Raw genomic sequence first — 14,459 nt, 5'->3', positions numbered from 1 at the left:
AAAAAAAAGATAAATGGCTTGGCAAGCCACTGTGCACAGGGAAGCACTGTTCTAGCTAGATATCCCGGGACCTGATCCATTACTGTTGGCTTTGGCGAGCAGTCCTGTCATGGCTGCCCCCACCCTTCTACTCAGGCACGGCCCTGAAGCCTTCTTAGAGTACTAGCTTAGCTCTTTAGAGCCTTATTCTCCAGACCTTGAGGCTCCTGCTGCCTTTTGTTTCTGAGGAGATTCAGTCGGAGAGCTTCACCTACCCAGGAGTTCCCTCAGATCTACTGAACAGTCACGATCAGGATTTTCCAGGTTCATCTCTGCTCTCACCCTGAACCACTGCCGTTCTACCTTCTCCTATGTGTCCATATTCCGTGGACATGTGTGTGCAGTTCTGACAGCCTTCATGGAGGGACCTGTGGCCTATAATTGTGAGCCTGCTGCTGGGAACAAGAGAGGTAAAAATGATTAAAGCTGGGACCAAGCCAGAAAATCAGGGCTTTTTACATTTAATTAGCTAATTAGTTTGTTTATTTATTTTTAAACTACAAAAGGTGCAAGAGAAAGAACGTGGGGTACACATCCATCAGAGTGTGCATTTTATCTCCTGCAAAGATTGGGGCTGAAATGGGAAGGAAGAGGAACAACTTGGGATCTCTAGAGATTGCTGTCTCCTTAAGGTCTTGTTTTTTGGGTAATCGAAAGCTGGTCTGATGGAGGCTTTAGTTTCGAGAAATGCACCTCTAGAAAGCTCATGATGCCTCCCATAGCCATCCCCTTTCCTCTCCTAACTTTGCTCTCAGGCATATCAGGGTATTAATGAATGTTCCCATAAAGCAGGCAGATAAGGTAGGGGTGAAGGTGTTACATTATTTGACTTCTGTCCCACACTGAATCTGTGTAAGAGTGAGCTTAGAACTGCTTCCCTGGATCCCATTCTATGCAATCCAGTGTGCTGTGTACAAGGAGACGTTCCCCAACTTTGATACTTTTTTTTCCAGCCAGGTTTTTGTTTTTACAACCATAACTGTGAAACATTGAGAACACTGAGCTGGGAACAGTACTGTGATGTTATCACCACATGTTGTCTTCAGTCGGTCTCTCTTGCAGGAGGGACGGGATTGTGGCGATATCAAGGCTGAGGAAATCTACGTGAAAAGAGGGGGAAGGAGGCAGCATGAGCCAGGGAATCCTAAATCCCAGAGCAGCAGAGGGGAATCACAAAATCTTGGCGATTTTAGGGCCAAAATACTTCCACTGGGTGACTTTCGTAAACTGGACTGCAGGGGGCAGTGTGGTATGAGGAAATAAATTCTGAAACAGCTAGCTTTAAACAGTATTGAAAGGCGAACAGGGTCTGCACAGGTCTGGAACAGCTCTCCTGAGTATAGATCATGGCTTCCAGTTTAGTGTTTTCATGGGATTCTTGAGTGTGCGAATGAGTAGGTCTCTGTTTCCTGTGATTTTTCCTGGGCTCTTTTCCTTCTGTTTGTTTGTTTTGTCCATTTCCAAAGTGTTAGTTTTTATTTTATCTTATTAGAGTATATTGCAACCCCTTCAAAGCCTATTTGGTTTCTAATGTGAGACAGAAAGGGACTGTATATGGAGGGGGTGAAACTGGGAGGAGTGGAGGGAAGGGAAACTGTAATCAGGATACATTATGTGAGAAAAAAACCATTTTCAATAAAAGAAAAAATAATTGGTGAAAAAATGATTAAACCACACATTCTGAGGAAAAAAACAAGAAAACAGAAACAATGAAGGGCAGTCTCAGCTCTCAAGTGACTCTGGGCAAGAGGGACAAACCTGGATTCACTCGCTCACCTCACAAGGATGATGCCAGGTGACAAGTCTGAACAAGATGCTTTACAAAGAAAGGTGCCATGCTTCTTCCTAAACCTCCTAGCAAAACGCCATCTGATAGAAATATAACGTGAGCCAGTATGATACCGGCAGTTTCTTAATAGCTGTTTTTTTTTTTTAAACGAGAAAGAGATTTTAAGAGTTATCCAAATCCATCAGAAACAAGAGCTGTTTAAAATCACTCTTTCCATACTGGTGTTTCGAGATCAGTGTGTATTTGCTTACAGTATAGCTCGTCTCATTTCAAGAGCTCCGTAGCCATATGGAGCTACAGATTATGACGTCACATAGGAAAGCTTTGTAAAGAATCTTCAATACAGTGCAATTTGGGCCTCAGAAGGAAGGCTAGCAATAGCTGCTGTCACATTACACATAGACAGAAAGCAATTCAGCCGTTTGTCCAAGCCCCAGAGCTAGAGTTGAGTCTAAGGACAGGGTGCTTTCCCTCCAACACCCCGGCTCACCTCCTTTCCTATTCACTAGCTGCAATGCTGATTAAAATCAAGGGAGTAGAACAAATGATTCTCTATGCCCCTTTGTTTTTGTGGGGTAACAGGAATCCCGAGGAAGCAATCTGTGCCACTGGCTCCCCAGGCTGCGCTTCCTGGCCGCGCGGTGAGACAGAGTATTTCAAAGTACTACCGGGAAAGACTGGAGTCCACAGTTATCCCCACTGTGCCAGCAAGTGGGGGCAAGTCTTGCTGTCCTGGATTTAGCCACTTTCTCCCAGTCTCTAACAGCAATTCGTGAAAATTCTGTCAGCTTCTTTAAACCACATTTTGTCGTGGAAGAAAACAACCAAGTGTAATGCAGTGCCCTCATTCCAGATTTCGTCATTACAGTTTTCCAGGCACCAGAAAACTGTATGTATTTATGATCATAGATTTCTGCCTTCTTAACTGACATTAAATAATAACTGGTTAGCAGGTTCCCAGAATCCCTATTTTGAGAATTATTGAAGCATTTAGGATGAAATATGTTGATTATATGCTTCCGATGGACCATGGGCTGCTAATTGTGGAAGCAAGGTAATGAGGAAAGGCCCAGGAAGACCATTATGCCATTGTCTTTCTATTTGTATGCATTTGAAATGTTCCATAATAAAAAATACAGCATGTTCATATTTTCTACTTCTCTCCATTTCCATTGCTATCACCATGACCTGAGTGATTACCACCATATTTTACCTGGGCTGCTATAATAACTTGTGCTTACTGCTCCAGATCCTCCCATCTGTCCCTCACCCAGTGAGTATGATTTCAATAATACAAGCCAGGGATGGGGAGACGGGACAATTGCTGCAAGCAGCAGAGTGCAAGTTTCCTGAACTTAAGAGATGGGAAGGCATGGTGACACCCTGTTATCCCAGCACTCCGAAGACAGAGGGCAGGATCCCAGGCACAGCCCTGGATTCTGCCGGAGACTCCGTCTAAGTAAATATTGTGAAGAGCAATCTAGAACAACATCCAATGTCATCTCTGGGCTTCCACACACATGTGTATATGCATGAATATGCACTTACATACAAAGGTCCACTCACACATACACAAACATAAGTACACACCATGCACATGCACACATACACGCATGCACACACACACACACACGTGCACACACACTCACAAATAGCTGCTCATGACACTTCAAATAAAAGCCACAATTGACTTCTGAAGCTGACTCTGACCTGATTCCTATGTCTCTCAGTTTGTCCTTTCCTTTCTGTTCGACTGCTTTAGTTTGATTTTTGAGATAGGGTCTTGCTGTGTAGCCCATGCTAGCGGAGAACTCACGACGATCCTTCCGCCTCTGCCTCCTAGTTGGTAGGACTAGGGTTATATGCTACTCTGCAGACCTTGGCCACTGACCTGCTGCACTTCTCACGTGCTGAGCTTTCTCAACCTCAGGGAGTTGGAACTTCTGGTTCCCTCAGTCTCCAGGCACTCTTTCTCACATTATCCAGGCCTCAGCTTACACAGAGCTTCCTCAGAGAGGCTTTTGCTGACCATTCTCTCCCGAGTGGTTCCCCACCTGTACTCCACCACTGCATTCATTTTCCATCTTTTATATGTCACCATTGTATAGACTTTTGCTTGTTAGCTCAGTTCTCTTTCTGCCGCTAGGAATAGAAGCCAGGGCTTTGGGCATGCTAAGCCAACAGTGACCATTGAGCCACATCACAGCCCTTGAATTTGCTATTGATTCATGCTTTCTACATTCTTCATCACGTTTCCATCAGAATGCAACCTCGAGGACAGAGAGGAACTCTTATTTAGGTGCTCTTATAGCCTCTGAGGTCAGTAGAAAACCTGACACACAGAAGCCTTCCAAAAGCGTTTGCTGAGCATAAGAATCTAAGCCAGAAAGGCAGATAGGAAAGTAAAGATAGGGTTACTCAGAACAGATATTGTTTACTGACCACTTGCTAAGCTCCAGCTATGTACAAAGCGTTCTCTCGTGTGTCTTATCTCATTTCATCTTCAGATATACTCTATCACTGCCCTCTTTTGTGGGCCAGGAGAACAAAAGTCAGAAATAGTAGGAAATTCTTGGCCCAGAAGGCAAGCCTAGGTCTGTTTTAACTCTGAAATTTGAGCATGGAGAGTCATTTTCAAAGTTGCATGAGTCAAGAAACAAGACTATTTCCTTCAAGGCCCTCAGTAAAGATGACAGCATTCACAGTAATAAGCATGGGTGGAGGTCTTCCTGTTAATCACACAGTGCATTTTATCCAATATGACCCAGGAATATATGTTTACCAAGTGAAAAGACTTACCGGGAACCCTGGAGGGCCACTCATGCCTGGGAACCCCTGAGGCCCTGGTTCACCCTGGAAAGTTAACCAAAGGCTAATGAGTAGCAGCAAGAAACAATGAACACGAATGCTAGAGTCTTCTTTGAAGTACTTGGGCTACCCAGTAGCGAACCAATAAGTATGAGTATTATGGCACCAAATAGTGGCGTAGATCCATATGCTTGCCATGATGTCTTAGCTTAGGAAGCCCCTTGGCCTATGGAAGGTCAATGACTAATACATAATCTCAAACACTCAGGTGAATTGGGACAGGAGAATGGATAGCTGTTTCATTTCTTGTGGAAGAAGCCACTTCGAACATACAGGCTATGAAGAAGAGAATGTTATCAATCAAAGTTTGGAAAGGGACACATAACATTTCTAATGTTTCTCTCCCTGTAGTGCAAATTTATCTTACAAAGGCCATGGAAAAGCTCCTCGTGATTTAGGAGGGATTGGAGGTGCAGATAATCTTCTACATACTCTTAGATTGCTCCCAAATCAAGAATTTCCTCTAGACAAAGCTAGAGCAGTGGTTCTCAACCTGTGGGTCATAGACAACACTTTCACAGGGGTTATGCATCAGATTCATCATGATTCACAACAGTAGCAAAATTATAGCCATGTTGCCGGGCGGTGGTGGTGCACGCCTTTAATCCCAGCAGTTGGGAGGCAGAGGAAGGCGGATCTCTGTGAGTTTGAGGCCAGCCTGGTCTACAAGAGGTAGTTCCAGGACAGGAACCAAAAGCTACAGAGAAACCCTCTCTCGAAAATAAAAACAAAACAAAACAAAACAACAACAACAACAACAAAAACCTAGCCATGCAGTAGCAATGAAATAATTTTCTGGCTGGGGGTCACCACAGCCTGAACTGTATTAAAGGGTCACAGCATTAGGAAGCTTGAGAACCACTGAGCTAGAGGGAATGGAGTTGTCCACGAAGGCAATATTAAGGGAGGAGTGATGGAGGAAGGTCATTGGTTAATTAAATAAAGAAGCTGCTTGCCCTGATAGGTTAAAGCATAGGTGGGAGGAGTGGACGGAACGGAATGCTGGGAGGAAGAGGAAGTGAGGTCAGACTCGACAGCTCTCCTCTCGGGGGCAGATGCCTCAGAGACACACGATGCTCCACTCTTGCGGGCAAAGGCGAGAGCTCTGCTCTCTGAGGCACACGCTATGAAGCTCCGGCCCAGGATAGATGTAGGCTAGAATCTCCCTGGTAAGCCACCTTGTGGGCTACAGCAGATTATTAGAGATGGGCTAGTCCAGGTGCGAGAGTTAGCCTAGAAGAGGCTAGATAGAAATGGCCAAGCAGTGACTAAATGAATACAGTGTCCGTGTAATTATTTCGGGTAAAGCTAGCCTTGCGGGCAGCGGGGTGCTGGGAATGCAGCCCTGCCACTCCAATTACTACAGAGGAGACTCTGAATGTTTCCATCTGGGCTCCTTCGTCATGGAAACAGAATCGCAAAATTCAAAGAAACCTCGGGAAGGAAGGGAATGCAGGCTCCTGCAAGCTATCAGCGCAGCTGGATAGAATGAAACTGTTGAAACACCACCATGCACACAGCGTATCCTGCTGGAAACAGGCAGATTATGAAATGTAACCTTCGGCCTTGGTGGTTCACGTAAGGCAAATTAGATCATGCACTGCTACTTGTTAGCAATATTTCCTATATTTAAGGCCAACTATACCCCCTGCCCCGTGCTGTGAGATCACTCAGGACCTTTAAGTAAACTCTCTACTACTGAATAAAGCTTGATGGGCAAATGACTTCTTCAAAATGATAATTCACAAAGGAAACATTTATACTCACTGTGTTTGGTGGACAACTTAAATACTGAGAGCTTTGGAGTTCATAGGGAAATAATTCAAGTATGCATTTTAAAAAAAATTTATTTGGCATATTAAAATTAGATGTGCAATTATCACATGTACTCACTCATAAGTGGTTTTTAAACATAAAGCAAAGAAAACCAGCCTACAATCCACAATCCCAGAGAACTTAGACGACAATGAGGACTATGTAAGTAAGAGAGACTTACATAGATCTAATATACATGGGAAGTAGAAAAAGACAAGATCTCCTGAGTAAATTGGGAGCATGGGGACCTTGGGGGAGGGCTGAAGGGGGGAGGAGAGAGGCAGGGAAGGGAGCAGAGAAAAAAGTAGAGTTCAATAAAAATCAATAAAAAAATTAAATGTGCAAGTCTGAGGCAAAAAATGCTTATATGAATACTCAGATACAGGTATACTCACGCCTGCACACCAGAAAGCCAACTCAGGAACAAAACAAAGAAGGCTTTGCCTTTCCTACCAAAACCCATTACTCCTACTTTGGAATTGGCTCAGGTTAGTCTGATTATTAGACTTGAATTCTAGTATTAACAAGAAAGGGTCAGGTAATTTTTCCTATAATAAAGGTTTGCTACCTTGGAGCCTTTCTTCCCTTTGGGGAAACCCATGAATTCTAGTTCCCCAGTAGATGGAGGTGGTCCTGCAGGGCCAGGGAGGCCGACATCCCCCTGTAAAATCAAAGAGATATTGAGCAAAGGATAGTTATACAGACCATTTTATGCAAAAGGTAAGCTAGTTTTCTGGTTGTAATCCACAAAAAAATTGTCCATTATTTTTTTTCTTTTTACCCTTGCCAAGGAGAAAACCAAAGTTTCACTTATAAGGGATAAAAATTCTAAGCCCAACAGTGAGTTTTGTGCTGTCACTACAGAAGGAAAAAGCAAATGAGTGAGAGAAAACCAGATTCCCAGTTGCATGCTCATATACAAAAGGGCAGTGAGAAGACAGCCACAAGGGATTTGGGCAAGGGGAATGGCTACCTCTTGCCCACAGTGATAAGACTCTATTGGCCTTGTGCAACCTGTAGTCCATAGGCTGCCTATGGCCTCATGCAGCCCAAGGTAGCTATGGGTGTGGCCCAACACAAAATTGTCAACTTTTAAAAAAACATTATAAGATTCTTTTCTGTGATTTTTCTCTTATGAAAATTGTGTCACAATGTCAAAATGTTGGACATGTGTGATTGGTTCAAAGGTGGGCAGGCAGGAAAGAAAAGGGACTAGTGAAGGAGACATTAAGTGGCTCAGAAGAGCTAGGAAATATGTGTATGAGTGTTTGTGTGCATGTGTGCATTCATGCATGCAGGCAATAGAATATGCAAAATGCAGATAAATACCTAGGTGGAAGGAAAGAAAAGAATACATCTTAAGAGGGTATATTTGTAGACAGTATAGACTTATACATAGGAATCGGGGTGAATTTTTTTTGAAAGAGAAGACTCCAAAAGCCCATGTGTGTGGCATGTAGCTCTCAATGTATCCCATATGGGAACTGTATGAGATGGGAAGTGGACATTTTCTAAGGTGGAAAACAAACCCATTTATACAAGCATGCATACATATGTAACCTAGAGACATTTCTTGGAGCGCGTGGGATGTAGACTGTATTTAGAGAATCTATTTACCTTGACTCCTTTTTCTCCTTGGAAACCTAACCCCATATTTCCCTGGGGCACAGGGGTGAAGGAAAGAAAAAAGAAAATCAATTACTAATAAGCTTCACCAACTTAAATTGGAATGTGTTATTTTTATTTTTTTAACTAGAAAACAGATTTCAGCCAGTATCTTTGTGGGAAAAAAATTAGGGAACTTAGTGGCAGGCTGGACATAAATACTCCCAAAGCATACTTACGTCTGGACCAGGAAGTCCAGCAGGGCCTGGGAGACCCTAAATTAACAAGTAATAAAAGAGTGAGCATTTCTTCATTACAGACACAAACCCCCAACAAAACCAAACCAAACCATAGCCATGCTGGGCAATAGCAGGGATATGCTGGCTCCCAGCTTAATGCAAATTAGCTTTGCAATAGTGGTCCTCTAGCTCCATTTCTCATGATTTCTTTTAAAAAGATTTTTATTTTTAATTCTGTGTATACGTGTGTGCCTGAGTGTGGGTTTGTGCACACAAGGGCAGTGCCTGCCTGCTGAGGCTAGAAGATGGTGATTGCATCTCATGAAGCTCCTGGTTGTTCTGAGTTAACCAGTGTTCATGCTAGGAACAAAACTTGGGTCCTCTGCCAGAGCGGTATGTGCTCTTGATCATTGATCCATCGCTCCAGTACCCATCATTGTTTCTTTTATTCTTCTTTGAAATCTCCCAAACTGACCTGCTAGTCCCATTCATGTGAAGGCAGTAAAAATAGCATGTTATTCCTCATACCATGCTAGGAATGTTTCAGTGTGACTTGGTGAAGTTCAGCCATAGTAGTAGGATTTAGGCATTGTTGAGAATGACCTGGGGATAAGGCCTTCCTGGAAGCAAAGATTCCTAGCTATAGTCTTCCTTTATCAGTGATACTTAGTTTCAGTGTCAAAAAACAGGTAGGTACAGCTGTCCAAGGTGCAAGGCTGACAAGATTTTGAAGTATTCTTAGAATGGCGATGATAGAGGTTGGTTTGATTAATTAACAATGCATGGCATAATTAGGGAGCAAACAGCACAAGCAGATGTGTCAAGTATCTGTCTTCTCTTGGCTATACCTCAGGTTGAGTTATAATAGCAAGCTTTGGGGGCACATCATGGATGGCCAGGGAAAGCAAAACAAAAACCTGGTCAGCAAGGCCAACAAATAACTCTTAGCAAGAGTATGTTTCAAGACTGGAGTGTGTTATGTCTTTAATCCCAGCACTCGGGACGCAGAAGCAGGTGGATATCTATGATTTCAAAGCCAGCCTGGTCTACAAAGTGAGTTCCAGGATAGCCAGGGTTATATAGTGAGGGCCTGTGTCTAAAAGAGAGAAAAGGGAGGGAGGAATAAAGAGAATGAACATGTTTCAGCATAATCTCCCAGAAATTGCTTTTGCCCTTCTGTAAGAGAAGGTCTGTATTTAGTCAATGACCTGGTGAAGAAAGGGAATACTGCAAATACACACTACACACTAGTCTTAAGTTGGTCTTACTTGTAAGCCTGGTGGTCCTATGGGTCCTGCATCTCCAGGAGATCCAGGGTATCCTGATAGACCCTGGAGACAGAAGTTTTTATCAAGGTCAAAAGGCACGGTAGCTTTTCACAAAACAAAACAACATATATGTCCACAAGAACTGTATGAGAGTTGCTACAGCATTTTTATTCATAATAGAAAATGCTGGAACTGTTCCAAGTAGTCACTGATACAGGGATTGATAAATGAAGTATGACATACAAGAGAGAAAAGCAGCAAACTTATTTTTATATGGAACAATATGGATGACTCTCAAAAGCACTGTGGTAATGGGAGTTAGACCCAAATGTCTACATATGATATTATTCCCTATATATGACCCTCTAGGATTAGTAAAAACTGATCTATGCTGAAGAATAATCACAACAAGAATTATTGTAAAATTAATTATACTGAGCTCTGTATTTGAATTGTTACTATTAAAGTTTTTTAAAAGGAAAAGGAATGTTATATAGTATCAGATAAAACAGACTTCAAGGTTAAGACTATTAACTAGATACAAAGATGGGGCATTTCATAATGAAAAAATGGGTCAATTCCAGAAGACATCATAGTATTATTTATATCTATATATAACAAGAGAGTTTCAACGTACACAAAGTAAAACCTGATAAAAGTACAGGCAAAACAAGCCTTGCAAAAAACATGTTATCACTAAAATTTTCAGTATTTCCCTCAGTAATTCATAGAACTTTCAAAAACGGTCATGTTACCAACTATCAAAACGCCATCAACTACATAGACATAGTAAATATTGCTTAAATCATTATAGTCACCAACTGCTGGATATATGTTGCCTGCAAGTTTTGGTCATAAACCCAACTTCAGCAAATTTCCCAGGATTAAACACAAGATAAGAGAAAGGTATCTGGAAAGTAACCAAATACTTGGTAATGAAAAAACACTTCTAAATATTCCATGAGTCAAATGGAGACTAAAGTCACACGGAAAATTAGAAAATGTGTAGAAGTGAGTATCCCCACTGAAAGCCAGAGTGAAATGAGAAGAAAGGTGATGTGGGGAAATGGAAGGCTCCGTTTCAGAGTGGTAGCAGGATACAGGTGGGACATGCCCAAGAAAAGGATGGACAGCCTAAGGGAGGTCAAGGTATGGACAACCGGAAGGGAAAAAGGAATTAGAAGATTATCTAGAAATGAAGATGCTACGATCTACTCAGCTACACAGAATAATTACAATGGTGTCCATCTTTAGGGTGGGACAGGGACAGGGTGATGCTCATGTTCTGTGGAATTCTGGATTGACAACCAGGAACAACCTTATTGATCACCAACCCACTGTTTTACTACCAAACATCCTGTTCTCAAAGCTAAGTCTTTTTTTGGCATCAATGTCTGTATTGATAGGTAAACACTGTATGTCTGTGGGGAGGGGGCTAAATCCCTAAGAGAAACTGTGAAGCAAGCAGAGTGGTTATTATTATATGAATTTAATGAACGCACCTTTAAAGGCAATTTTGTTGAGCTCTGGGGTCCCTCTGTACTTTGATCCTTAGTTATCTTTGTTTTTTTTTTTTTTTTGATGTGGGCTTACATACTTCATATTTTTTTATAAATATCCACTGCTAGCAAGTCTAAACTTCATCTATACTTCTCAGAAACTACATTATCTTTCATAGATATGTATCTCCTACCAGAATTTTGATACATAGTTCTTCCTTAAGGCCTTCTGGAATTCTTCTGACATATTCCTACCCTTACATTTTCACATCCTTTGTGGGAGGGACAGTGTCTAAATTGCCTGCGGGAACACTCCGAGCACTTGGCTCCTAGTGGGTACCCTATATGTACTGAAGACTAACAAGACAAAAGAATAAAAGAGAGAACACATACAAGAAACCAGGGATGGTTTTTAGGCTTCCTCAAAAGGAAGCAGCAGCAATGTGGAATCTCGAGGAAACAGAAATTTCTTAGGAGTGCAACTTGTGGACTTTTCATCAATGTCCTAAAATGAATTTCTATATGCGATATCTTTAAAAGAAGTGTATTATAAAACACTGAACACACAGAAGAACACTTAGTAGATGGTGGCAGAATGCAAGGCCCGGTGCCTTCCTAAGATATCAAGAGAATAGAGTGGGCTTCCTTATCCATTGTTTTCCTTTCTGGTTACCCCATCAATCCCAGTAAACAGGAAAAGTGGGAAAGTGCTTATGTTCAAGTCACCTTTCAATAGTCACCCCATGCTATGTCTCATAGCCTGCATTGTTCACCTCACTTCATCACATAGGCTTCATGCTGTTTCACATCTTCACAAGAAGAGAAATGCTACGTGCAGTACACTAAGTTCCTTTGAGAAGGAATTCAGGTTGTTGCTGGTGGGGGATCACACTAACAACTTTTATTACTTATATTACTATAGTGTGCTATCATTTATTAGCAATTGTTGCTAATATCTTACTGTGCTTAACTTATAATTTAACTCTATCATTGGCCTATGTACATAGGAAAAGTATGGTCTATATAGGGCTTAGAATTATCTATGGTTTCAGGCATCCGCTAGGGGCCTTGGAGAACATATCCCCTGCCAATAAGGAAGGGGTGCATCGGATCCCTGATCTAAAGTCTGAAGACTGCCTGTCTTAAAACTGAGATGGCCAGTTCATCTTCTCAGGATTTTCTATCTGGAAAATGCAGGCAGTATGACTTGTCCTCTCTCAACACTCTGGATTTTCCTTGAGTAAGTTTCTGGAGACCTTTGGATACCACCAAGAAGAGGGAAAGGAAACCATTTGGGAGTTGACACCCGCCGGGGGCGGGTATTAACACAAGGAGCACGACTTACAGCAATTCCATCCAGTCCAGGCAGCCCAGGATCCCCCTGAGAAACAAAGAACAAACAGAAGAGATTAATCAATCAAGTCCACTGGGTTGCAGACAACCAACCTCAGATTCATGGGCATAGAAACACATTGCTGCAACTTGGGCCCCTGTCAAGGTCTGCTCTTTTAAAATGCATGACTTGGTTGCATCTAACCATTTGCTGTTTTCCTGTGAACATTCTGGACTCTAGAAAACAAATATTACAGCCTTGGCTGAACAAGATTTCCTATTTTACCTAGATTAATTAATTTTCACATTTGCTAGGAACTTATCAATTAGAAACGACTTCTGCAGGCTGGTGATTTTCTGTTCTTTTTGGAGGAAAGCAAAGCTACCTTCCCATGTGCCTCCATCCCCAGAGAATCTGTGCCTATATGTATACAATGCAAATCAGACATTTCAAGGGAAAATCAACAGAGCATACAGACTCTGATTATGTTTTAATTACTTTGCAGCATCTTAAGCCACTGTATGAATCTGTAATATAACCATCTTGTGGAAATTGCTGTGTTCCACTGGATCCAAGGTTTCTTTGATTTATGCCAAAACCATTTAATCAATGTTTACTAAGACAATGGCTGTATTTTGACACCTGCTAGTCTTGCCCCACTTGGCTTATAGTAAAAACCTCTAAACTCCCTGTAGCATGGAAAGAATACGGCCTGAGGTTTAGTTCTTCAGAGATCTGGCCATCTGGCTCTGAGTAAGTCACATAGCCTTAGATTTTCAACTTGTGAAATGAGCGACATGAATCCAAGAACCACGAGGCCCTTGCCAACTTTAATGTTCTGTCTTCTGCTAAGGCACCCACAGTCAAGAACCCAAATCTCCCTGCTTCTTCTCTAGTTTTCCAGCTCTTTCATTCCCATCATTGCTTTTACAGTCAGATTCCAATGGTCCTGGCCCTGTACCCAGATGGAAGACAGAAGAGTAGTGTCAATTATCTCAGTAACCTAGGTGTATTCTCCCCTCCAATTGTGGGCACACGAATTCCTATTTGCTACGTGGGCAATGATGGGTTCTTCTCCTAGTCTGGGGAGGAATACAGTCAATCATTTGGAACCAGGGTTTATTGATACATCACAAAACCCCCAGTTAGTGCATAGAGAGAGCAAGCTTCAATAGAAGAAGATTCCTGACAAGAGATCAAATTCTGATCAATTGCAGAGAGAGCAGACAAGTTTTTCTAGACATTCGGGGATTTAAAGAAGAGTGGGGCCAGGATGCTGCGGTTCTAGTCACAGGATGCTGGATTGGTAGCCCCACTAAACTGTGTAATGATCTGGATCCAAACCAAGGTGCATGGACATGAGAGACTTTAGAGGAAACAAGGAAATGTTTGCCTCTAGAAAAGGTTTTGGCTTGTCGTGAACTAGAAAAAGACAAGATCTCCTGAGTAAATTGGGAGCATGGGGACCTTGGGGGAGGTTTGAAGGGGGAGGGAATAGGCAGGGAGGGGAGCATAAAAAATTTAGAGCTCAATAACAATCATTTTTTTAAAAAAGTAAAAAATTAAAAGGTTTTGGCTTGTCAAAGAAAATGATCTTTGACAACTGTTCGTCAATCTGTCTCTTATTCTTGGTGCAGATTTTGGAAGGCAAATCTCTTAGTTGCAAATGTTTCTGCTAACATTCCCACTGTGAGAAAGCTTGGGAGCCCTCTTAAAGCAGCCAGGATTCTCCTTAGACACAGGTGCTAGCTCTGAAAATGAATTGGTTTGAGGTGGGGCCCAGATCCGGGGGAACCTCAGTTCCCACCAACAACTGCCGGCATTAGGAGCTCTTACCTTCATTCCTATGATGCTGTCCTGAAAAGGAGCTGGTTCTCCTTTTGAACCTTTGAGACCAGGCAACCCCTGGGTAAGATGTGAAAAACTTGTGAGAAATTTCTGTTACACACACACACACACACACACACACACACACACACACACACAGAGAGAGAGAGAGAGAGA

General features: G+C 42.2%; 1 protein-coding gene across 1 annotated transcript in view; it reads right to left on the bottom strand.

The window, feature by feature from the left end:
- Col4a6 (collagen type IV alpha 6 chain) overlaps positions 1 to 14,459 on the bottom strand; it is a 329,947-nt gene that overhangs the window by 43,794 nt on the left and 271,694 nt on the right. The window contains exons 7-13 of the mRNA XM_005367340.2: positions 14,292 to 14,360; positions 12,468 to 12,503; positions 9,624 to 9,686; positions 8,356 to 8,391; positions 8,129 to 8,170; positions 7,080 to 7,172; positions 4,628 to 4,681 (exon numbers count right to left, since the gene is read on the bottom strand). Coding sequence (XP_005367397.1) covers positions 4,628 to 4,681; positions 7,080 to 7,172; positions 8,129 to 8,170; positions 8,356 to 8,391; positions 9,624 to 9,686; positions 12,468 to 12,503; positions 14,292 to 14,360 — 393 coding nt within the window. The remainder of the gene's footprint in view (positions 1 to 4,627; positions 4,682 to 7,079; positions 7,173 to 8,128; positions 8,171 to 8,355; positions 8,392 to 9,623; positions 9,687 to 12,467; positions 12,504 to 14,291; positions 14,361 to 14,459) is intronic.

Source organism: Microtus ochrogaster, unplaced genomic scaffold, assembly GCF_000317375.1.
Source record: "Microtus ochrogaster isolate Prairie Vole_2 unplaced genomic scaffold, MicOch1.0 UNK17, whole genome shotgun sequence".
Taxonomy (NCBI): domain Eukaryota; kingdom Metazoa; phylum Chordata; class Mammalia; order Rodentia; family Cricetidae; genus Microtus; species Microtus ochrogaster.
Note: the sequence above shows the minus strand (reverse complement) of the source record. Positions and strands in the feature narration are given on the sequence as shown.